This window comes from Anser anser (genome assembly GCF_964211835.1).
Source record: "Anser anser genome assembly, chromosome: 9".
NCBI lineage: Eukaryota > Metazoa > Chordata > Aves > Anseriformes > Anatidae > Anser > Anser anser.
Window position 1 is genome coordinate 15,255,830 of NC_139729.1, and position 24,738 is coordinate 15,280,567.

Below are 24,738 nucleotides of genomic sequence, written 5' to 3' on the forward strand. Positions count from 1 at the left end.
TGCTGCCAAGGGAGATCTGAACAGCCAGGAGCAGCGCTTCCATGGGGATGCACGACAGCATGGACCAGCCTCACTGCAGGAGCGGTACAGGGACACCGGCCGTCTTATTCCTGTCCCGAGCCCCAGCGGAACACATTCTTTTCTATCTGTAAAAATACCAATATCTAAATCAAGAGGCACTGAGCTTCTGAGACACAGCCAGAAAACCAGTAGTTAACTTTTATCCCCATAAGCAATACTGAGGGAATGTTAATAAAGATCAGAGAGCAACAGCTTAAGGTTTCACAGCCAAAATAAGAGCCTTTCCTTCTGCAGCATTCCTCTGCCCTCCCCATGCCCATTTCTCTGCAGCGATTGCTGTCCCACTGCCTCCAGCCAGCTCTCCCGAGGAGGATCTGCCCCTGCAGAGCACCTGCTCCAGCACTGCACCGATGGGAGGCTTACGACATCTGAACACACACCAGGATCACAGAAGTGCCCAAGAATTTCAGGGAAAACTAAGGGATTTTCAATACCACATAGATTCTTGGACTCCAGAAATTGTGAGAAGGGATCATTGTACTAAGCTTTTTGTGAGAAAAATATATATTAAAAAAAAAAAAAACACAAACTCAAGCTCTTTATTCCCTAAAAATTAAGAAAATTAAAACTATGTTGATATTTATTCCCATAGCACAAAAAAGAGCATATAGAATGAAAAAATACACTAAATTTTAAACATTTCTAAGCAGTTACACCATCTTAAATTGAGGCTGTTCACATATTATCGTCTTTAAAAATGGATTTTTTTTTAAATATTTCACTAAATCTGACTGTTTCATTTCTCAGTCAGAATTGCTAATCGGGAAGATGTGATACAATCTGCTAAATCTCAAGAGTGCTAAGATATGAAGGGCCTTTAGCAGTGGTAACAGGTAATTAAGTTTGTTATGATTTTCTATATATTCTGCAGCAGAAAATCTGATTGTTCTTTTGGCAAGGGGCCATGTCTGCTTGCCTTCAAAGATGGCCTGTTCTAAATTTTCAAAGAAATATTATTTAAAGTTGGAGGTAATTTTATTTTAACATGGCGCATAATACCAATGTGTGTTCTTCATTACATGTACCAATTAATTTTTTTGCTAATGTACTACTGTACTCAAAACTTGTGTGATATTTTAATACATACTCAAAGGAAAGATGAAAACACTGACAGAAGGTACGTAGCTGAAGTTAACCAAGATGACAGGTCCTGGGGAGCTGCATTAACATCTTGGCATGCTAATAGTCTGCAATTTTTGACAGACTGTAGTAAAGGGAAGATTTGGGTTTGAAAAAGAAGCAAACTTAGCAGATATTTTTCTTGTTATTAGCATTTCTCAAAAATATCCATGAGAAATGACGAGAAGCAATGTCTGTGGGAGTTCCCCACGGATTTCTTATTAGTTGCCAGGTGAAGGAGCATGTTATTTTGGGAAGGAATAATGTGTTCTGGGGCTCCACTCTTCTCCAGTGCTGGAGAAAATTTAAACCCTTTATAATACTGTTTGGGGACAGTTCAACACTGAATTAGACCTACCCTGTGGATCTAAAAAATGCCTTTGGTGTTTAATACCCCTAGCTTCTCTAAGGAGCTCACCTGAAACTCTTGTTAGTCACCTCAAAGATGATGTATTTAATTAAACATAAATATAACCCTCCCCCCCACCACCAATAGCCTGGATAGTTTCAAATACTATTCAAAATAAAGCCATCTTCAGTACAATTAATCCACAGATGCACACACATCTGGTTCTGGCCATGACAACAGATCATTTTCTCCCTCAAGAAACTGTCAAAACTGAAGCCCTCAAGAAACCTCTAACCACATGCATCTCCCCACTTCCTGGGATTTACTCCTAACATTATTTTACAAGCTATTAGATCAAACAGGAAACAAAGATGACTGCAGCCATATAGCTATTTTACTGTGCACACAGCTGTTTTACCAGCTACACCATACTACAAGTATCTGATCAATTCTCATGTAGAGGCCTTGTTAATTTATATGCACAATTTGGATTTCTGGCAAACAGTTCCTATTGTCTATTCTGAAAATGATATTTTTGTTTTGGTCGGTTGCAGTATTTGTGTCTCTAAATCTAATATATACATTAACAATAAGTCAAATAAAATATCACCCCAGTGTAATTTTAATCTGTAGTTATTTAATTCCATCACATTTTCATACTTTCTCATTAAAAGAGTATTCAAATAATGTATGACTTAATAATCAAATTAAAACTATACATAACTTATGACAACTAGTTTTCCTTAACACTGAGTAACATACCTGCATTACCTCAACCTAGGGAAGAATGGAAAGAATATTAAAATGGTATCTCCAAGAAAAAGGTGTGCTGATTCATCAGCTATTACATTACCACACACCGTCTGAGAGTTAAGCAGTCACGCTTTTGATGATGGGCATTTTAAGGCATTAACGCTGGGCACTTTTCTATAAATTCTTTTCAGGACAAATCTCCTTAAGCTCATAATATCTTAACACCTTCCAAGAACAAAAGCCTTCCATTCTAAGGCAGCAGTGTTCATGTGGTCTGTATATAACACAGTTATGATAACCAAGAATTATACAAGACCCCAGGAGAAAACAGATTACACATTTGCTTATTTTGCAAACCAAAGGTATAGAGACATGCTGTTGCAGGCAGCTGTGAGCTTATCCTGCCATGCTTCACACCAACTCACACAGACATTACTGGGGTTTAACATGGCTGTGACTGCATGTTATTAAGCCTTGCCGAGTGCTGTGATCACTAGATCAGGATCACTAATGCCACGCTAGTGAGGCTACATGGGAGCCGAGTACAGGGACACCGAGCTTGCATCTGCTTTCCAAGGGCGTGCTTGCCGACATGCCCTGGATCTCTGATCTTGCAAACCATTCCTCACAGCACTTACCCCTTGCCCTTGCACGTGCTATGCTGGCAGACCTGCCCAAGGAGCTGGCATACAACATCCATGCTGAGATTTGCCTTGCAGCTCCGAAAAGGGCACAGATACATAGCCTGCTCCTGCAAATAAAAGAGGCCACTCCCAAAGAAGAGATTAGCAGGGGAAAGCCTTTTGTCTCTGAAGTTAATTGATGACCACATCCCAAATCTCAGTAATCAATGAGATGTGTGATGCATGAATAAAATAAAAGCAGAGAACCTGAACACTTGCTAGGGAAGAATTTTATTTTTACTGTTTATCTTCTAAACTTGTTAGCATTTATCTAGTTTCAAACAGCTATGACCAGTATGGAAAAGGGATCATTGCAAAGATTTAACACTAAGGCTCTTCTAAGGAAACATATCAAAAGTAATCCCCACAAAAATCAATGCACGTAACTGCAAAAAAGAAGGAAGAAGCTCTAAGCAAAGATATGCCTGTTCCAATGTTCAAGCCTTCTTTGTAGCATCAGTAAAATATAAAGCAGGATTCTGTTTTTTAATAGTCTGCTGCTCTTAAAAAATTACAGTATTAAAGTAGTGTGTAGAATAGATAAGTCTGCTTAAAAAGAACACATAAAAGTAAGAGACTGATTACATAAAATAGAAGTAGTGATGGATTACACTGCACTCATCAATATCAGCACAACGTAAAGGATTTGAAATCAATGGTTTGATTTTTAAAAAGATGCAGGGAGTTTGCACATGGCTAGTCACAAGTATTATACTTTACATAAATGCTTTACAAATGGTGACAGAATAATTATAGTACTGGAAATGGCTACTATCTCTCTGCTCTGCATTTTATAGACTAAATAGAAATTTCATGCATATTGGATACACTTGTGTTAGTTCAATTCATTTTTTCAATATCCTTTTATCAGGTAAGAATAATATAGATTCTAAATTACTATTCAAATGTTACCTCTATTTTATCATGAGTTACATTTTTAATAAAATGCAACTTTACTTGAAGCATATACAATGTTTGCATAACCTGTGGAAGAAAATTGTCCTCCAGGAATTTATAATTTTCTTATTTCTTACAAGACCTTCTTTTGGTATTTTGTGTAGATTGATGGTTTTTTAGTGCATTTATACAGATATAATAATATTTTCTGCAGTTGCATATTTGTTTCTTTAAAGAGTAGGCTTCTTTATAGTTTGCAATATATTTTCATATAGTTTGCAAAAATGTTAGTGATTTATATGCAGTTTAAAAATTTCATTTCAATTCTACTTTGATACAATACACTTCCAGTTTTTGTTGTTACGCAGATTATGCAAATTTTCTTGACAAAGAGTACGCACACTGATTTTAAAGTGGAAGTTCCGCTGACAGTACTTAGGCTTCTGCATTAAATCAAAAGAACTGTGATTTTTTACTCTCATGGCTGGACATTGATGTCTCGTTTTTTGGGGGATTAATGGGAAGACTTCCACCGGGCATTCCCTGGTGATGCATTTGGGTATGATACTGAACCACTGTTGTGTCCCCATTAGTGTCACGCACCTGCTTCATTTACTGACAAGCTGTCAAGATCTGTTGAGATGTCACAGGACCTTGGAATATGATTAAAGCGCTTTTTTTGATTAAGCTCTTTCCAGTTCATGATATCCATGCGGCGTTTACGTCAAGCGAGTCAAAGCGTTCTAACACTCTGGAGACAGTTAGCAGCTTCCTGCCCAGCCGGGTAGCACTGCACATCCAGCAGTCACTGGGGACAAGAGTTGTTCACCCTCAGTCCCTGACTTCAGAGGGATCTGACACGCTGCTCACAAGTGCAGGAGCCCCCTCCAAGCACAAAAGAAGCTAGCAGGAAGCATGCTTTTCCAGGAAACCCCCACATTCCCCATCTCACCGGATCAGGAGGCCCCAGGGGACACCACACACCAGGGAGTGTTTCCAGGGGCACAAGTGTGTGGGTGTGCATGTTTGAGTGAGAGAAGGAAAGAGAGAGGTCCCTGAGGACGTGCGGGTGCAGTGGCTGGCCTTGGACAGGTGGGATTCCTGCGAAGCTGCCTGCTTTCCTGACCGGGCAACACTGTGCACACACAGCGCTGCCGGGAGTAATGTAACGCCTGTGGTGGTGCCCATCAGCTGAGCTGCTCTGCAACTGCCTAGAGAGGCTTCCACATTCAAGCTGAAAGTGATTCGAAGGCATTGCTACACCCACAAGCCCTTGTTGATGCCCAGTTTTTCCTCAGCTGTGGAAAAACAGTCCCAGGCAGAGCCCAGACCAATTTCATGCCTCAGATGACACCCGGAGGGCTGTGGAGGCAGACCTGTGCTCACCACCACAAGGACGGTGGTGGCCCTGTACTGGTGCCACTGGGGACAGCTGGGGTAGGCAGCAGCAGCCTTGCCTGCTGCCTGGACAAACGGACAGCCTTAGGAGAGCTGAACGGAAATGCTGTGTACCCCCAGCCGAGGGGACGAGGAGTGGAGCAGAAAACCGGCCCTCAGGGCCAGGCAAGAGACTTATGGGACCGATTCCCCCACCTAGGTCCACTGGAAGGAACACAAGTTCCGCAGCTACCTACCAGAGCACCGTGTACAACCAAGTATGTTCTGCACACCACAGGCTCAAAAAAATACAGGCCCTGAGGTTTTACTAAAAAAAAAAAAAAAGAAGAGGTCTATGAAAAGAAACAGACAAAAACTAACTTTCAGTGAACCTGAGCGGTTGGTCGCTTTCAAAAATAATCATTTTCAAAATGTGTGAATGTAATTTGAATATTTCAATTCCCAGGACTATTATGCAAAGCCTTTTTATGATGAGTGATAAAAATGTTCCAGCTTGGCTACAATTATACTGAACTGTTGTAAGGGGATTCTGTAGCTAAACTTGAAGTGGGACAGCATCCCAGTTTTGACAGCGGGCTTTAGTAGCAATAGCTGATTTTGAGATGCTGCCATGAGCTCTGTAAATTATATAAACCAGGATATGAGCAAAAGACAGTGTCACATCACCAAAACTCTTTAACACTGCCATTTGCTGTGTGTTGGCACAGGCCAGGCCTCATTGTTGCCCTTCATCCTGAGCAGGGATTTTCCAGGCAGCCTCTCAGGCACAAGCACTGCTACTGGGGGACAGTGATGCACAGTACGGCTGTGGCTGCAGGATGTGACCCTTCAGTCGTTGCTCAAATTTTGATCTTTTTAAGTCAAAGGCAACATTTCCAGTCATAATTACTGGGTCAGAATTAGGCCAAACTCCCACATCGTGGCGTGATTTTATTATTTTTTTCCTTTATTCCTTCTCCTGATTTCTATAATATAATGCTTTTAAATCAAGAAGATTTTTTCTGCCTGGAAATATCAAGCTTATTAGATGGCTTTAAAAAGTCTGAATATTTTTTGTAGGTAGCAAAATATTCCAGCTTGAATCTGTATTTTCCCTTTTGTATTAAAAAAAAAAAATCCCCTCAAATTAATGGTTTTCCAATTGCATATGTAACCAAATGTTTCTGTTTTGGAAAATGATACCTTTTCAATCTTTTTTTTTCTTTTTTTAGGATGAAAACTGCATTTCCCCCATCAGCTCTAATGCTCCCATTGTGTAGGAGATTTATCCTGATAGAGTTTAGCCCTGGGCGCTGTGCCTCCCCTAGCACGTTCAGGTTACTGCAAATGTTCTTTGTGCTGGCTTTAGTCGTAACAGCGTACAGCATGTGCTGCAGCAGTATACATATTTAAACAGGCTGTTCCTTTACAAGCACATGTTCAAAAGATTTTATCTAATCAAATTTTAAATAGGAAATTACTTGTCTGACTTCACATCAGAAAGCTATTCCTTTCCCTACTGCTCGAGATTGGATTATTAGGACTTCACTACTAAACGGTCAGCGGTGTGTCTGAGTCACCAGTCTTAATTTTGGGCTATAAATATCAGATGATGATTTATTACTTGGCAGTTTCAATACTGCAATGGCAAACTCTCTTTAATCTATTTAATTTGAGATGAATGGCAAACAGTTTTGAAAGCTGAGAATTTCTGAGGTTCTCTGTACAAATAATGGATAAGCCTTGGCTATGCACAATGTGGAATCTCACCCTCTTAATCAATTTATTTCAATGTCCCTACTTTCAAGGGATACAAAGGATTATTCAATCCCCATACTGATACAATCTTGCCTCTCTTTGAATTAACTGCTAACTGTAGGCAACAATTCAATGGTAAATGGGCTGTAACTGGGATTTTGAGAATGTTTAATGATTTTTGCAGCTAAATTGAATGACATTTGAAAGAATAGTTATTACCCTCATACACTGTCTGGAGCATCACTTTGACATGCATGCTTTGTCTAGACTCCAGGTAAGAATTTACAATCTGCACAGTGCCAGAAATCATACTATCTACTTGTTCATAAGAAGATAGTTGCTCACTAGAACATACAGTTATTGCTTTCACCTTTTCCAAAATGCTATAATTGTGTTCCTTCTAAACAGTACCAGACTTCTGGGTCTCACACATGTCTGGGGAGTGCTGCTACCCTGGTAGCCCAGGTAGATAAACCCTGTTTAGATCAAGAATGCACATCCTCTCAGAATGCACTAAAATAGGGAATGGACTTAAGTCTCACGGAAAAGAAGACTAATTTGCAGTAATTGACAGAAGCATTTAGGAGATAAACCTAATGAGTCAGAAGATACCTCAACAGGTAAAGAAAAAAAATTAATTTCAAAAAAAGTTCAAAATATTATTTAATCAAATTCAAAGTTTGGTTGGCTCCTTACGGACATTTTATTTCAGAGGTATTTCAAAGTTGGCTGAACAAACTATTAGACATTCAGTGAAGAACACGCGCAATAGGGGGGCTAAGAGACTGATTAAAGAAGGAAGGCTAAACAATGTTAGAAAAACTGCATAAATCCTCAAAGACAAGAAGAAAAGGAGAGAAACCTCTTTCTGCTTGTGATATTCAGGAACCTGAACTAGAAATAGAAATGTTATTCAGAAAAAAAAAACACCCTTCTGATAGGAATATGCGTAAGGGACAATTAATTCAATGAGGCAAATGGAGAAACTAGACCAAAACCAACATTATAAGAAGTGCTGTAGGATCCTGTATCCAGCTGGCTTTCCATCACTGCCAGCTATAATGAAGATCCTCAGTAATCCAAAATTTAGAGACTTCACCCTGTTTGCACAGATTCACTCTCCACACTCCAGGATGTTCTATAGAAACAATTAGGTTTCTAAATTCATTGTTCTGCAGTTCCTGGGTTTGGGATTAGCAGACGGCATTATGGCCTCCTTGAATCTGCACAATATCTGAATATGCCTGTGAAAGGTGTCAACTGCCCTGTCTGTCCTGGAAAGTGTTAAATTTCAGGGAAATACTACTTGACTGCTATCAGGATAGATGGGCAGAAATACTCTTAAATCCAGGAAACCAGAGACACTGTGGGGTAAATCAGATGCAAAATCACCTACTGAGGAACAATGTGTCTAATCTCTGAACTCTTTTCAAGGAAGGTATTTAACTACGTGCAAGATCTTCAGCTGGTTTAAGTTATTATATGTACCTTGATCTCAAGTCATCCAGAACTAGCCTCATAAATTCATGATCCTGTTCATACGTCACATACTTCAGCCTGAAGTTCTCTTTTCTTAGAGTAAAATGAATATAGCACACAGTACATTTGTACTGTGCTCTCTGTTACTATGAAACTAAACTGAGCTTTCTTTCAGGGTATTGTTTTGATCCTAAATTTCTCAGCTGGTACGTTCTGATGGCATATCTGTTGGCTTCAGGCACCGCAGCACTCTTTTAAGGAGTATTATTGTACCTTAAAATGGACAATCAAGGAATAGAAAATCTCTAAATGTATACCTGATGTATTCCAGGCATTTTCTCCTTAAAAGCAAACACAAAACACCCCCAAGAAACATTGGTTTAAGAGAGGAAGAGAGAAAAAACAAAGCAAAGCAATTCCTTTCCTCCTTTAAAAAAACAGCAACCTCTTAGGCTTTCCTCATGAATCATAAAATAAGGCAAGGTGGCAGCAGGGAGAAACAGAAACGATTTCATTCGTCAGTGACTTCAAGTTCTATTTCCACTGCCAAACAGCTGCGCTATCTGCCTTTCACTTGTATGCAATGAGACAGGCTTTTTCTCTGAGACTTTAAGGTTGTGGTAATTCCTAACCTTACCTTAACTAACCTGGAATGATTTACCTTTGGAATAGACAAGATCCTAGCTTTGCTTTTTCTGTCTACCTTCCTTAGAGAGAAGTATTATTTTTCCTCCAGATATCCCCAGGTGGGAATGTGGCTTCTTACAGCTACAGTTCTGGATATTACCAAAACCCTAAAACAAAATAGCATGACAAGTACCTCAAAACAGGGAGTGGGGTTCAAGTGGTACAGCTGTTTCCTTTATTTAGTTCCTCATGCTCCTTCTCATTGGCATGCAAGGGCTGCAAGAGAAAGAAAGGCATGCCCGGCTGCAGCACGTGGGATGGCACTGACACTGCTGCCACTGAGCTCTGATCAGTTAAGTGTTCCCCTGTGTGGGATGAAGATTAATCTGCAGGTGAAGAACATTTTCCTTAGGCTTGCAGGATTGTTTTATTTTTTTTTTTTTTTAACTTATAGCATAATGGCATTAGCATTTTAAACGGCACTTCCATTAAGTTATACAAGTTATCTATTTTGAAGTAATTTGAAGGACCTTTCATTGTTAACTCCTCTTAATTAATTTTGGCTTTATGGCAATTGGGGGGCAAATTGCCTTAGCCTTCACATTTATCCCATCACCACTTGGCGTGACTGAGATATTACAGCTCTTAAGTGAATTTCTTGTCAGAAGGATCTAAATCACACTGCTCATGAGACTCACCTGAGGAGGGTAGTTTTCACTCTCCATTTAGCTTGGCCTCTAAACTCTGAGTGCCATTCTGGGGCTTGCAAATGACTTCCACAGAAGCAGGTACTACCAGCATGGGGTCAAAGTCTCTACCTGCACACTGCTCTTGGCCTGCAGCAAGAAGTATGTTCTGCTCCATATGATTAGTAAGGCTATTTTTCTTGGAAGCCTGTCTTTCTCATAATTCTAGTCATCACATGCTAAACTGCCTCTTTTCGTCCATGCTCTATGCAGTCTGACTAAGCTGTTCCCATTTGTGATGTTTTTGTTTTAAAAAGTTCATTTTATTAAAACATGTGAGTGGGAATTCAGCAGTAAATCAGATCAATTAGTTTTCAATTTGGGGCTGTTTTCAAAACTCATCTCAGAAAAGTACGTATGCATAGATTTGCTACTGTGGAAAGTAACTAGATAAAATACTGCTGACAAGGTTAGCAAAAATGTTGTGCTGTAATAAGTGCATTCATTGGACGCATATTACTGGTAATATTTTTAATGGAAAGTTAGTAAAAGCATGTTACCCTTCAGTGATCTACAATGCAATCTCTGATGACTGCTTACACAGAACTACTGCGAACATCTAAGCTCCACGTCTTTATCTCGAGCTCTCCAATGTTTAATTTCCCCTCACAGAACAGCACACATTGGAAGGCTTTATGCCCTATGTAACTAAAATGCCTTTTAATAAAACCCTTTTAAAGTACTAAAGTGATCAAAAATGTGCTGTGATTTACATTTCACTAGTGAAATGGTAAAACTACATTTCCCAAATTACCTTTTTATCTCTTTGAAGGTAGCAAAGGCGGCACCAAAGTTTTCCCGGAGTCACAGAGCTGGCACTCAGTCTGTCACTCCTCTAGCTGGCATTCTGATTAGCAGTAGAAAAAATTCCTACAGGGGACATGGTTATCTGGTCATGCACAACAAGATCTATACACTCTGGCAAAAACTCCTGTCTTGTACGGATCTGAGCAGGAGAACCAGTGGCACTGGGGAAGTCTCTCACCCCAGTTCTAGGAGTAAAAACTTGAAGGAACCGAAATCCCTTTCATTTACACCTCAAATTGTCATGTAAATGTGAGGAAGGATTAAGAATGATTATATTTTTCTTCTTGCATCCATTTCAGTTTAAATTATACTGTGTAATGAAGGAGACTAAAATGACACATAATACTTTATCTGAGTCACTAGATTATAAAAGATTTAACAAAGATCTGGGACAGAGAAGTGGGAAAACCTTTTTTCTTTCTCCCCTCCAAATGCTCTCTCTTCCTATTCCCTTCTCAGAACCCCTCTCTGCTGCCTGCAGAGCCCGTCTGCACAGGACGGAGCTGTCTGGGAAGTCACTGTCACCCAAAGGAGTGCTTAGCAAAGCGTGCCCATGAGACAGCAGTGCGATAGCACCACGCGTTAGAAGTGACTTGTCTCAACACCATATCCTATCCAGTTCAGTCAGCATTAACCAAAATCTGTACTTCTCACCCTGACTATCCAGGTGTTTCTTTGTTTTTCTTTGTTTCCATGCCTCTTCCCAAACTCCATCGCTGTAACACACCTCAAAGTGGAAATTTTGCGGCTGTGGATCGATGCCCTGCTTCTCCCAACATGTGCCAAACACCCACTGACATGGTTCACGCTGCTGTAGGCAAAGGCCCATCTCTATCTACCATCTCAAATGACAAAAATACAGTTCTGAAACTGCTGAGTTTTCTTAAAAATCCATCTTAAATGATAGCTTAAATTGTTATTATACTGTTTTGTGGATGGAATGAGGCATTTACGCTGAGAGCAATATATGTAGGAATTTCTAGGATCTCTAAAAACAAAGCTGGAGTTAAAATGTCTCGCACAACAAAGGATGTAGAGAAATGGCTATGCAAGGCTGTGAGATGGGGATGAGGGGGAGATTTCTCTAGGCAGGAGGATGGAAGACCCTGAAAATGCCATATTTCTGCAAGCTAGTATCATCTGTGAGGGGAGTAAAGATGCATGGTGATGAGAACTTGATGAGCGTGGCTGACTGCCAGCAGATATTATGATTTCAGAATATTGATGTTTTGTACTAATAATTACAAAATCAGCAGCTGTACAATTACATATTTGGATAAATACAAGTGTAAGTGCATCCTGTAACATGGTGAATGGAAATAAAGCATGATTAAAATGACAGCTCATACAGTAATATTTATGTCCAGAAAAGACAAAGAAATAGGGATAACTAGAACCTAATAAAGGGTAAAATAATCTTGACAGTCAAAAAGAAAAACAAACTGATAATGAACACATTCCTGAGCAAAGAGAAAAATACATTAACTTTCCATAGCTGTTGAGAGCAGATACATATCAGACAGAAAACATCAAGAAAAAAGAAAATTTGTCTACACTTAAAAAAGGACAAAAATCAACCCTACTCTTATGACCTGAAGAAAAGATCTACAATCAGGATAATCTCTTTTGGTACTCTACCTAGAGCAGTAAGATGCACTAAAGCTATGAATTGTCTAAATAGCCACGAATAAAGCCAGGGGCTGGAACCATGTAATCTGAATGTGCTAACGAAGTAAATTTGTTCTAGGATCCCACTTGAGCACTGAAATGTGAGAAGCAGCAGGATATTCTACTGAGAGATGTTTAAAATTGGAGAATACTTACTAAAGGGAGGGAGCTTCATGAAGGAATTAGAAGTACAGAATAAAATTTTTATTGGGATTACATAAGCATTTGGCAAAAACTCTCAGTAATAAAGAGCATTTGACACATAGCCATTTTCAAAGTCTGCCTGGGGTGTCACACAATGTGTTTGTTTATTGAATGCCTGCACTGACAGATATGTTTTTAAAGGATTGTTGAAAATCTGTTGTGCCTAAGGGTCAGTGCTGGTCAGGCACATCTTGTTATTTTCTGGAAACTCAGTGCTTTTAGGATGGGGACTCACAAAAAGCTTACCTCTGTGTGGAGCACACAGCCAGCCAGGAGAAAGGTAAATCCCTGCCTCTGTTTCCCAAAGATCTGAAACTTCAAGGCATTTCACAAGGGGTGTATTTAACATATGCCCCTCTGAGAGCTGAGTTTTTTTTCCCCAGAGATAGATGATACCCATGGAGGGGCAAGGGTGAATTTGATGCTAAGACTGCAATTTGTGCATATCAGACTTCTGGCTTTTCTTATTCTGTTCAATGGAGAATGGACCCAAGGACAAACTGAAACAGATGTCCTCCTTAACCTGTGCTGTTTGTCTGTCTTGCCAGCATGAGGACAGCTGTAGTCCCACACTCGCTAAATCTCCTGTGACTTTCCACAACATTATTTCAGGCTTCTCTAGAATGAAGCATGGATTAATTTCTGTCTTACCAGATAGGTGAAACAAACAGTGTCATCTAAAGTACATGCTAGCTGAGCAAGCCTCGTGATACCTGTGTCCTCCCTATCTGCAGACAGGTATGCATATGCAGCCATGCCAAGAAGCAGTTTCAACACAAGCTTTCTTTGACATAACGCTCTGCAACTTTCACAGGGCCCAGAGCTCTATTAAGGTGACTTTGGGCTTGTGCTAAACCACATCCCTGCCTGTGGTCTAACCATTTCTTCTAAACTTTGTTTCATGGAAAATCACCTGACAATTTCCCTGAACAGAGGTCTATTGTTGGTAGTCACCGCCTGGATCAGGTCTCACGACAACGCACAGCTGTGCAGCACAGCTGGGAATGGGAAATCCCCTGCACTAGCTTCCTTCCCACTTTTCACTGAACAGACCAAGGCATTTCTTTTCCTCTCCTCTGTTTAGAGAAAAGGCAGGATACAATGTGAATGTGTCTCTGTTCCACCTTTTCATAGACTGCAGGATGCTAATCCCTCTCCTAGTAAACACTCCAACGGCTTGCTCCTGCAGGGCTCTGAGCCATCGTTGCTCTTCACACCACCAAGCATCCTTCACAGTCCAGTAAGGGTTTAAGAATAAGCCTTACATCATTCTGTGACTCCTTTTGTGATGAAGTTCACATAGGACTGCACTTACATGATCACACACTGCTAATTCAGACTCAGATACTGCTTTGCACTTCTGCCTAGAAACCTGCAGTACTGAAGCAGTCCAAATTGCAGAGCAACTTCCCCATCCGTGTTCAAGATTTATATGGCTTACTTTCCTCTTCTTAAATCTCTCCTAGCAAAGCTTTGTTCAAAGATGATTAACAGATGTTGTCATTAAAAAGTTGATACTTGCCAACAAAAACCACATGGATCTGCTTGAGAAACATTGCTGTTTCCACAGCTTTCCCCAAGAAGGGATAGTTGTGGTAATTGGTAAGGCCTGAAAGAATATGATATGCTAAAATACCTTCTACCATACAAAATGTCCCAAGACAGCTGGTTTCTTGAGAATTTGTCTGTCTTTGTATAAAATCATTTGGATAAACACATGTGATACAGAAAAGATAATTAAGCACATTAGGATTACAAGAGTAAGTGGTGGTTTTTTTTGATAACAATGAATTTGTCTAGGAAAGACTTACTTGTAACAAAAGCAAACAAAAAGCAGTAAGTAATAGGTACATATCTGAACTGAAGACATAAAATGCAGACTGATACGCAGAAACAATTCTTGAAGGCTAGGTGACAAACCAAAAGGACAGGATTTTAATATCCATTGCAAGATGAGCTGAAATACAGAGATGGCAAACACCCCACCCCACCAAAAAGGAGGGGGGAGATACTTGCAAAGAGCCTGGCTGAAATGTACAAGCACAGAACCACTTCTTTCTTTAGCTACCTGCTACACAGTGAAATCTAAAACCTACAAGGCAGACTCTCTGTCAGCAATTTGGAAAAAAATAATTGGGGAGATGGGAATGTACCCTGTCCAGGGGGGGCTTTTAACAGTTCTGAACTGAAATGTTTTGAAGACGGCAGCCTGGATATTGGTAAAACTCCTAGCAACTGTCAAAGAAAAGGTAAATTTTTTTTGGAAGGTGGAAAGGAGTAAGTGTTCAGTATGTTTTCAGAAAATATTTAAAACCATTCCAAATCCTCTGAAATGCTCTAAGCAGGTCTATGAACACATAAACTGTAAATCTCATTTTCATATAGGTTTCAAATAAATGACAGAGGCAGTGTATTTTTACTAGATTCTAAATTGAATATTTTAGAAGTTGATATTTAAATCATTTTCTCTCTTTTCTCTTTTCCATGAACCTGTTGTTAAATACATGACTGCTCTGCCAAAAAGCCTATGTTTTGAGAGGGTTTTTATTCCTTTCTTATTGCCTTTGTTCTACCATGTGACTGCAAGCTACAACATTCGCTGATGAGATCGGTGGCACTCTACAGCTACCATTTATGTCTCATCCAAACCTGCTGTAGCCAGTAAGAATATTCCCACTGATTTTACGTAGTTTCAAATCAGGGTTTTATTTCTGATTTAGCTTTCGCTTCAATTGATGTCTCTATTTACTGTGCACTTCAAGCGAGCAAGGAATAGTCAATGCTGTCTTGTTCCACTTCCACAAAATAATGGTCAGATGCAATTGTCAGGTTTTAAGTTTAGAAAATACAACACATTCACAGGCTGTACAATTAGAAACACCATCTTACAGACATGCAGCAAGAGGAAATACAGCTAATGAGATGTTTGTTTATTTCTTTAACATTCTATTAGAGCAAAGAATCTCTATAATGAGATTATTCCATTTTATCTCTTAATTGTATCCAGATATGTCAAACATATTTACTGCTAGTGGCTTGTATACAGTACAATATTTTAAAGCTAATTATGAAACAGCAGTACTATCGTCACATGATAAAATACTTATTTTACTGTTATGAATCAATACCATTTTCTAAAATTAATTGTAATTACTTTTTAAATTGGATATAAACCGTGCTAACTCTGAAACAGCTAGTTGTATAATTCTTCTAAATCCAGGATGATATCAGCATAGAATATTTTATTTAAATAGACTGAATAAAAAGGAAAAAAAAAGACATTATGCAGTTTCTATATTTGCCATTACTAAAGCCAGCTGTAAGTCCAGTCTTGAAAGTTTTCAAGTTTTTATTTTTGAACATCTGAAATCTGCCACTGTGTGTGTAAACATGCATATACATCCTCCCAAAACACTGTATGAATAGTTTAATTGTTCACTGAAGAGTAGTTAGCACCTGGCTTTTGTTTGTATTATACCATGTAGCGAGGAAAGCATATTACTTATAGTATTTACACTCACAAATCTCCAGGGCCCAAAAGATCTAGTGGTCTTTTAATTGCTTACACATATAATATAACAAACAATGAAAAAATGATAAGAGTAAATAGTTATAAAATAACGTTGTATAGAAGTTCTTCTGTTCAAAATCACGGGTGAGTAGATGGTGAAAATCTCAACTTTATCTGTTAGTCACAATTACTTAATTTTTATAAAAAAATACTGTCCCTGTGTGGTAAGACATCATGAATCTTGATTATACAGCTCAACAACACAAATCACATTTCAGGTATTTGTAATATGATAGCAAACTAAAATTAACGCTTTGCAGATATTTCAAAATACATGTTTAAGCTCAGTTTTCCTGAAGAAATATTCATAATACAAACAACCGAAGTCCTATCTGAACCCTAAAGCCCTAACCCTAAAAACCCTTACAGCCCTAACCCTAAAAACCCTAAAGCCCTAACCCTAAAAGTCCCTATCTGAATATGGGATACCTTTTCTGACTCTCAATGGTAAAGGACAAGAAAGAGGCACTTGGTCACCTCTACGGAATGTAGCAGTAGTTTAAAACTTAGCTGAGTTCCATCCCATCTTAATGTGCGCTATTTTTCAACACTATTATGCTCGTATTTCATATCTTTCTACATTCAAATGAAAATATATTTAAACAAACTATGGGTTAATTAATGCAGTTACATTTTGATGAGCTAAAATGAATCAGAACAGATAAGATAAATCAGTAATTTCAACTATTTAGAAGGAGATGTCTTACAACTTATTGTTTTATTATAGTAAGATCTTAACTACCTATTAAACTGCCAGTATTTTGGTGGAAGTTAAGTTAGATTCCAATGATGATTCCACACTTGATGACGTATCAGTCAAGTAATTACATGAATAAATACTGCAGAATGCATATCTGGGAGTACCAAGAAATTTTATATCAGGATTATCTTTATCCAGCAACCCACTATTACAAAAAACAATACATCAGGTATTTTTTCAAGAATATGTACCTTCAGCAAAACTCTGAAGCATCCTTTAGTACCATTATGCAACCGATAAATATTTATGTTAACACTTAACACAGTCTATAAGGACATTAATTTTCTATTTATTTGAAGAGCCTGCATTATCTAGAAAAACTCTTCCAGTATTTCTGTGAGCTAGATTTTCTTGCAGATTATTATTCACTCTAAATTTAAGTCTTTCATCTGCAATGCCAAGTGTTAAATTATGTTGGGTTACTGTCTGTATCATTCTATTTTAACTGCAGCTCTTCACAGATTAAGATTTGAATCCTTTGAATTCAGTAGGATTTCAACATTAACTCAAGCAGTGCAAATCTTAGCTCTGTCCACCTAATTGTGACATTCATGAATTTTAAGCTCTGTATGTGTCTATAGAAAGAGTATTTACCTGCTGTGTGAATCCTGTCACCGGATCCTTGACAGCCATCCTCATCATCGCAGTCCCCACTTGACTCCATTTCTTCACTTCTTCCACCCCCACTGCCAGCATCCCGGGAAGCCCATCTTTCCAGTTTTAATTTTGCCTTCTCAGCATCCAGCTAAAATGGAAAAAGCAGAAAATCAACAACGGTCAGAATATTTACACAGCTCCTATCTCTGTTGACCAAGCTGGTTTTATAAAGCAACAAGCACTTTCACATAGCCTCCAGAACTGCTCCTCAGGTTGGAGATTATTTCTAGCAGTGACATCCTTGCATTTTGGAGGTAAAGACTATACCATCAAAATTTCTCCACCACAGATGACCAGCAACACCTAACATCAAACTTTTCATTGAAAACACCATATCATCCAGTATCATCACAGGGAGGGCTGGACCTGTAGGCCACAGTCTGGAGATCACTGGTTAATGGTGTTACCATCTGCCACATCTGAGTACTTTTTTAACAATTCAAGACCACAGTATAACCTGGCTACCGTACTTGCTACTTTTCATTATGGGTTTGGTCAGTTGGAAACCTTGGCCCCTAGATATGATTTTTAAGATGCTCTCATTTAAGATGCCTGTATGAACTGTTAAGTTGTTCATTACATTTCACTTGAAATCTATGTTTTGAACAGATTACAGAAGAAGAAAGCTATACATCTGAACGTATCATACTGGGTCACGCTTACTACAACGATGTATTTACTCCCCAAACTCATCTTTTTGATCTTTGGATATTCTCTCTCCCTTGGTCACTACAAACAGTTGCCTATTGTCCTATTATTAGTGTTGTGCGAACTAAAGGATTTTTCATTTCACTGGTAGTTCTGAAACATGAAAAATACTATTCCATTTACAGTCAATCTACATCCAACCTACCCAGGGAACAGCAACACCAGCACTACTTGGGAAGACATAAATTGACTGGCTTAGTCAAATACATTTTATTATACGGTGTTAGTCGAGGAAGGACGATTCAGAGGATGCCTTGAAGCTGTCCCCCACACCTGAGAGGAGCAGCTATTTGCTGAGCTATGTGAGACCTCTCCTGCTGGCACTGTGCCCTTTTTGTACCACACTTCAGCATTTGCTGATGCAAAAGCCAGAACCAAGGTGCTTCACATTCCTTGGTGGAAAGCAGCCTGTGCTTGCAGCAGTAGAGAAGATGGAACAGCTTCTGCAGAGAACAACCCAAAGAGCTAGCCTTTCCCTACAGCTCAGCGACAGGGGAATGCCCTGACTTGGACTGGGCTTTTTCACAACCTGGCTAAGCCACCACCACTACTATCAAGTTTCCGTTCCCCATGCATCCTTCTCTCATTTTGTGAGCAATTACCAATTCCTTTTCTCCGTCTTGCTGAGATTTACACTGGGGATGTTGGCTTTTATTTCAAGTGACTATAAGATCCATTCCAGTATTCTGGATCACTCCCTTCACTTAGCTGAAACTCAACCTCCAAAGTATATGAACATTGTTTTAAACAGCAGCAGCTTGTTTGTCTCCTTCTCAGAGTTACAAAAACCTTGTTTGCATTAGCTCTGCCCCTACAGTATGACGAGGTATGATTAAAACCTGTTATTCAGTTACATGAAAATATTTTACCAAATGGAAAGACTTTGTAACGCTTCTCAAAGTTGGTCACATTCTGGAGCCGTCCAATAGCCTCCACCACAGGTATCTTCCCCCCAAAGTATCGCAGATTCATTTCAGGCTTTGTGATCTGCTTTAGCCTACAGGACTGTGATTATCCTTGGTGCTGAGTGAAATGTATTCTGAAACGTAGCTTTGAAGATTCAAGCAGTTTTCACACTAAAAAGGAGGTGAGCTGGGAGCTGGGGGAGGAACTGGAGCACAGGGCTAATACAGCCGTGTTAACTGGGTTGAACAGATGACAACAAATGCAGCAATTCCTCCGCAGTGGGAAGCTTTTTGTGGTAGCCTCCTTCTTCTTCTGACGCTGTGAGCTGCCATCCTCCTTGCTGGGGCTGACGAAGGCTTGGATCAGTGTGGCAGAGACCCTGTTCTGTGGAGCACCAGACGCCAACTCCTATATGGCAGAACTCTGGAATTTTTCCACCCTTTCACTGCAAGGATCTGTTTGCTCATTCTGAAAACACAAATGACTTCGCACTGCAGTGGCAAGATCTGTAAGTGGGAGGAGAGGGTATGGACTCTAGAGGGGAAGAGCATCAAACACTGTCTAATTGTTACCGCCTGACTGCTAAAAACAAGTTGCCTAATGTTGAGCCTTGGTATTCTAAGGCATAAAGGCTGATGTCATGGCAATACAAAACAACATTTTGTTAAACAATTGGAAAAATTTGCCTATAAGGGAGAAAGATAACTCAGTTCTTTCATAGATTTATTGTGTCCTAACCATATTAGAGAAGACTCATTCATTCTTAGTTATAATGCCTCAGAATGAAAAGAAATGGCTAAGTGGTGAACAGAACAGATGCAAAATTTAATAAAGGCTTTTAATGATTGTTTGCCAGTCAAAGCAGAAATGTTTATTGCCTGTTAAGGCAATCATTCTTTTCGAAAATTTGATTTCATTCAGTGTTCATGGCTCAATCCTGACCCCTGCTCAAAACAAGTAAATACTCAAACCAAGTGAGCACCACTCTTGGAAAAAGACCAAGAAACCGGTTAGCTTTGCAACATGGTGCACTGCAAAGTTTTACTGGGTTCTGGGTTCGTAAGGCCTTCACGACAAAAAGAGATTAAGCATAGTCTAGATCTGCACCTCTTGGCCATATTACTCAAAGTTTATCCTGCTCTTTCTAGGCTGGCCAGTACAGAGGCGCACTGTTACGCAGAACCCTTATGGGGAAGCTCAACATTACAACTTAGTTCAAGCTCAGGTGCAACCTACCTACCTTTTTTCCCTTGTATACCATTTCTCTACTTTTTGACCTTTGGCTACCATTCACCAAGAGCAATGAACCAGAGCCCAACTCTGTGCACACATACTTGTTTATCTGTAATTAAACTCATTTCAGGAGATGAAGTAGTGCCACTGCATTAGTTAGGAACGCTCATCCCTCCGACACTGCCACATGACTTCAGTGAGAGCTGTTTTAGTGCCGTATCAAAGTGTATGCTAGTATTTCTCCTTCTCCTTTTAAAAGAATCACAGACACCTTTCTCAAAGGCCTGAGACTGCACTGAAGTAGCACAGTGCATCAGGATGGTACAGGGTGCTGGAGCTTTAGAAAAAGTGTCACAACGGAAAAACAACATCCTTTATATTTTTAAAGCTCTGGTAGGTCCAGAAGGTGGGTGTAGGCAGGGCATGTCCCTAATTTTTCACTGCAGCGTTCGAGGCCTCTTCAGAGACAGCCATGACCTGCCCAAACGTCCTAACAATTCTCCTGGCTGCAGGCACCAACCCCAGAACTTCGATTCCCCCCAGAGGGCTGGAAAGCAAACAAGTCCTTTCCCCACGCTGAAAGGCAGAGCTCAGAGACTGGAGTCAGTAATGGCATTTATATTATTAAAAACTACTCTTAAACAAGCCTAATTTTGCCAGCTTGTACTCCGCCTGCTGATGCATGATGCACTCCAGCCATACCTGGCAGCTCTGCACAGCAGGTCCAGCCTGGGATTGCACTGTCCTGATGCTGAGAATTGACACATTGGTTAAATAATTGCAGTGGATTTCAGGTCGGGCATTGAGTTTGTGTCTTTACCTTCATAAAGCAGAAGATATTTGCTGCTTGTGATTCCAGAAGATACTGGAATCTTAACAGCTTAAAAATTAAGTCATCAAGTTTTTGCCTCATCTGAAAGACGATACTTTCTACTCATGAAAAGCTTATGTAAATAGCTCAGAAACTGAAAAATGACTCAAATCAGGAATCTTCCCAGCTGCAGCAGGCTTTGGATCAGCTTCATAACCCTCTAAAGGGTTTTTGAGAAACTCTACAGTTTTTCTGTGGAAAGGCTTTAGTATCTGTTTTTGATTCAGCTGAAGGGTAAAAATCCCATATTACTGTTCTGCTCTGAGTCAGACACAGATGACTATGCTGATGCATTTTACTGATTCCAGCAAAGGTTCCAACCTTAAATTATGTTAAAAAACACCAATGTTCTGCTGACATCGGTTTTATGGAGAAGAAAGAAATGGTATCAGCATGGTTGCTGTCTTCCTCCCCTGTTAATCCTTGATGAAGTAGCACACAAAGTCCTGGTCACCCAAAGAGTCCTTCAGAGGCGTCAAAGATTACGTGCCATGCAACCCCTGAGCTTCCTAATATGAGCCTAATCCTAATTCTCGTTCTGGATCTTTGAGCACAGATGTGTTAGAACATAAATTTGTGGTCATGCTTTTTCCTGAAAGTATGTTCCAGATTAATACTTCCACACATTAATTAAATAAGAGCTCTTTAGCTCTGTGAGAACTATTTGATAAAACTGTCAATTTTAATCAATTTCACCGATGAGTCTATTTTCTGAGAGATCATATATGCACATGTATCTGAAGGGACCGCTCTAAGCTGTAGGATAATACCAATTTCAGCAGAAAATAGGTTTTGAAATTATATTTTGCACCACAGTCTTAAGCTTTTCAAGTCAGCGAACACAGCAATGAAAATGTAAGAGAAAGCATTTTTTTAATGAAGCCACTTAAAAGTTGTGTGCTTGGAATATTCAGAGGCAAATCCCATATAATAATTGTTTCCTGAGGAATTTGTTAATTAATGTCCTGTATGACAGATTTCAGTTTGGATGCTTTTCCTCTCTGAAAAGTCAGCTTTGAGGTGAAATCTAACTTCCGTCCACTTCTCATGTGAGCACATGTTTCTGGACTTGCTGTTGTTTCCAGAGATCAAAAAATGACTTACTATATAATGAATTTAGAAATTGTAAGATAAGCTTGATCTTTTTTCAAGATAGTTGCAAGTAGCTGTCTTCTAAAAAATACTTTAGTGACATAAAAACGATTTGCAGAGACAAAGCATTTTGCCAGCTTCTGCCCAAATAATGCACAAAGCCTAATCTTGAAGAGTCATAAATAAATGACTCAATCCTTCCATTCACTTTTTTCTTCAAAAATAAAACTAAAAATCCTTTCTAAACCATTATTAGGTCAGAAATGACTACAACTGAAAAAGACAATGCTCCTTTGTTTTTCATCTATTATATATATTTTTTTGTTAGGGACTGACATATTGCTTTAGGCATAAAGCTGCATTTTACTGGTGTCTTGTGACTGAGCAGATGTTCTGTCATTTCACAAAACAATAGCAACATAACAAATTTTAGACATAAATGCCATATCACTTATTCCAAGAGGGTCCTCTCCTTTGAGATAACATTTATGGTTAATTTTCCTCCACATATGCTCTTAGATCCTTTTAAAAGCATTTGGCGGTTGTTTTTGCTTCTTCTTTTCACATTTATCTAGCTCATATATTACAGCATAAATGAACTTATTTGTCTTCAATCTTGTCAGACACTTTGTTTTTTCTTCCCTTGTCTGCATTTCAGAGAAATCCAAAAGGCCCAGTGCATTATCCCTGCTGGCTTCTTCCGAGAGCAGTACAATTCAGTGAGGTAGCACCACTCAACTCTTGAATCCTTTTTTTAGCTGACAGACAGCTAACCTTCTGGAGCAACTGACATCACCAAAGGTTTCCTTCTGCTGGATTTATTCAGATCCTTACAATAACCTTTGCATCATACATCTTGCTTTACAAGTTACCTGTACAATATTAGAACAATTTAATTCAACAGCTATGCATAATTTATGCAACATGGTTAAGAACTTACAATGTATTTTGAATTGTATTCATGTCTCTCCTGACCAGACCTTTTCCAGCTTGGGAATTGGACCAGTACTGGTAGATTCCTTTGTTTTATGTTTTTCCCTTTCCTCTAAGGAAAAACATTGCATTTTTTAAGGAAAAACTTGCATTTATTTACACTAGATTTCTATCTCTTGTCTCTGTCAATGCTCCTGGTATACATATAAACTGACAGGGAAGGCTCTGTTGAATTATACAGAAACATGCAAAGCGCAAGTCCCAAACTAGGCATGCCCACAAAATGGGGACCAACAGTACCCTTACCTCCTCTGCCCCAGAGTATCTCCACTCTACTTATACATCGCATTCTGCAAGTCCTTTGTTTCCTTTTTTTTTTTTTTTTTTTTTTTACCCTTCTTTTGGTTTGTTCTGCTATCAAACTTCTCATGTTACCTGGAAGTGCTTCCACACATTAAATGGCCCATGTGTAGAATAAACACGCCAGGTCTGTCACTAAGCCATGGACCTCTCCTCTATATTTAGAATCATAGAATCATTAAGGTTGGAAAAGACCTTCAAGATCATCTGGTCCAACCATCCTTCTACTACCAATGTCACCCACCAAACCATGTCCCTAAGCACCAGGTCCAACCTTTTCTTGAACACCTTTGTTTCTTATGTTGCAGCTCCCCAGGAAGCCAGCCTTATGATAAATTTGAAGTACCTTCAGAACTAGCTGTCCCTCTTTTGGGAAGGTCAGGACTTGCTTTTTATCTTAAACCACCTTTTACAAGCCAAGTAACTTATGCAGTTGATGCTTTTATTTGTTTTGCCCCCCCCCCCCCCCCCCCCCTTTTCTGAAAGAGCACCTATAACCCTACAATGCACATACCTTCCTATCATTTCTGAGGAAGCCTATTGCAACCATTCCTCTTTATTTTCACATGCAACTTTTTCTAACATTTTTTACAGACGTGACTTCTCTACATACTCTTTGCAGTCCTCTGTCCTTGAGGCTTTATATTTGCATAAGTCTTTCTTTACTTGTGATTACCTTTTGTTCTCCTGGTTTATGCAGATTGACTCTTTAACCTCTTCCTCATATTTTTATTGCTAGGTAACACATTAGACACTTTAAGACACTTTAGAATCCATACTTGCATTTATCTTTGAATACTTTTCATTCCCCATCTGTGTCCTTCCTCTTATCCAGCTTCCTCTCACTGACTTCCCATATAGAAGAAGATTGGAGATTCACACTCCACAGCAGAGAAGCTAAAAGCAGTTATTTCTCTTTCAGTTGATTACAAATGTAATAGAAGTATTTCATCAGAAATGGAAGATAGCTTTTACAGATTCACCTTCTAATACTGCAGTGTTAGTGCTTCTATTTTATATATTTATGGGTTATGTCTTCTAGCTGCTTTCTAGAGGTGAGTGTACTTCTGCAGAGTGCTAGCACCATGATCAGTTCAGT

The 24,738-nt window shown here is 39.3% G+C and overlaps 1 protein-coding gene across 17 annotated transcripts in view; it reads right to left on the bottom strand.

Annotated features, from left to right (window-relative positions):
* Positions 1-24,738, bottom strand: part of LOC310904415 (glypican-5-like) — a 441,629-nt gene that overhangs the window by 82,131 nt on the left and 334,760 nt on the right. For 9 of the 17 annotated variants that reach the window (XR_014588310.1, XM_083849130.1, XM_083849134.1 and 6 more), the window contains one exon: positions 17,474-17,624. Coding sequence is in view for 9 of the 17 variants with exons in the window: in XM_083849130.1 (XP_083705256.1) it covers positions 17,474-17,624 (151 nt within the window). In the remaining 8 variants the exon portion in view is untranslated. Of the gene's footprint in view, positions 16,974-17,473; positions 17,625-24,738 lie in introns of all 17 variants that reach the window. The other 8 variants (XR_014588311.1, XR_014588312.1, XR_014588313.1 and 5 more) reach the window with 7 other exon arrangements.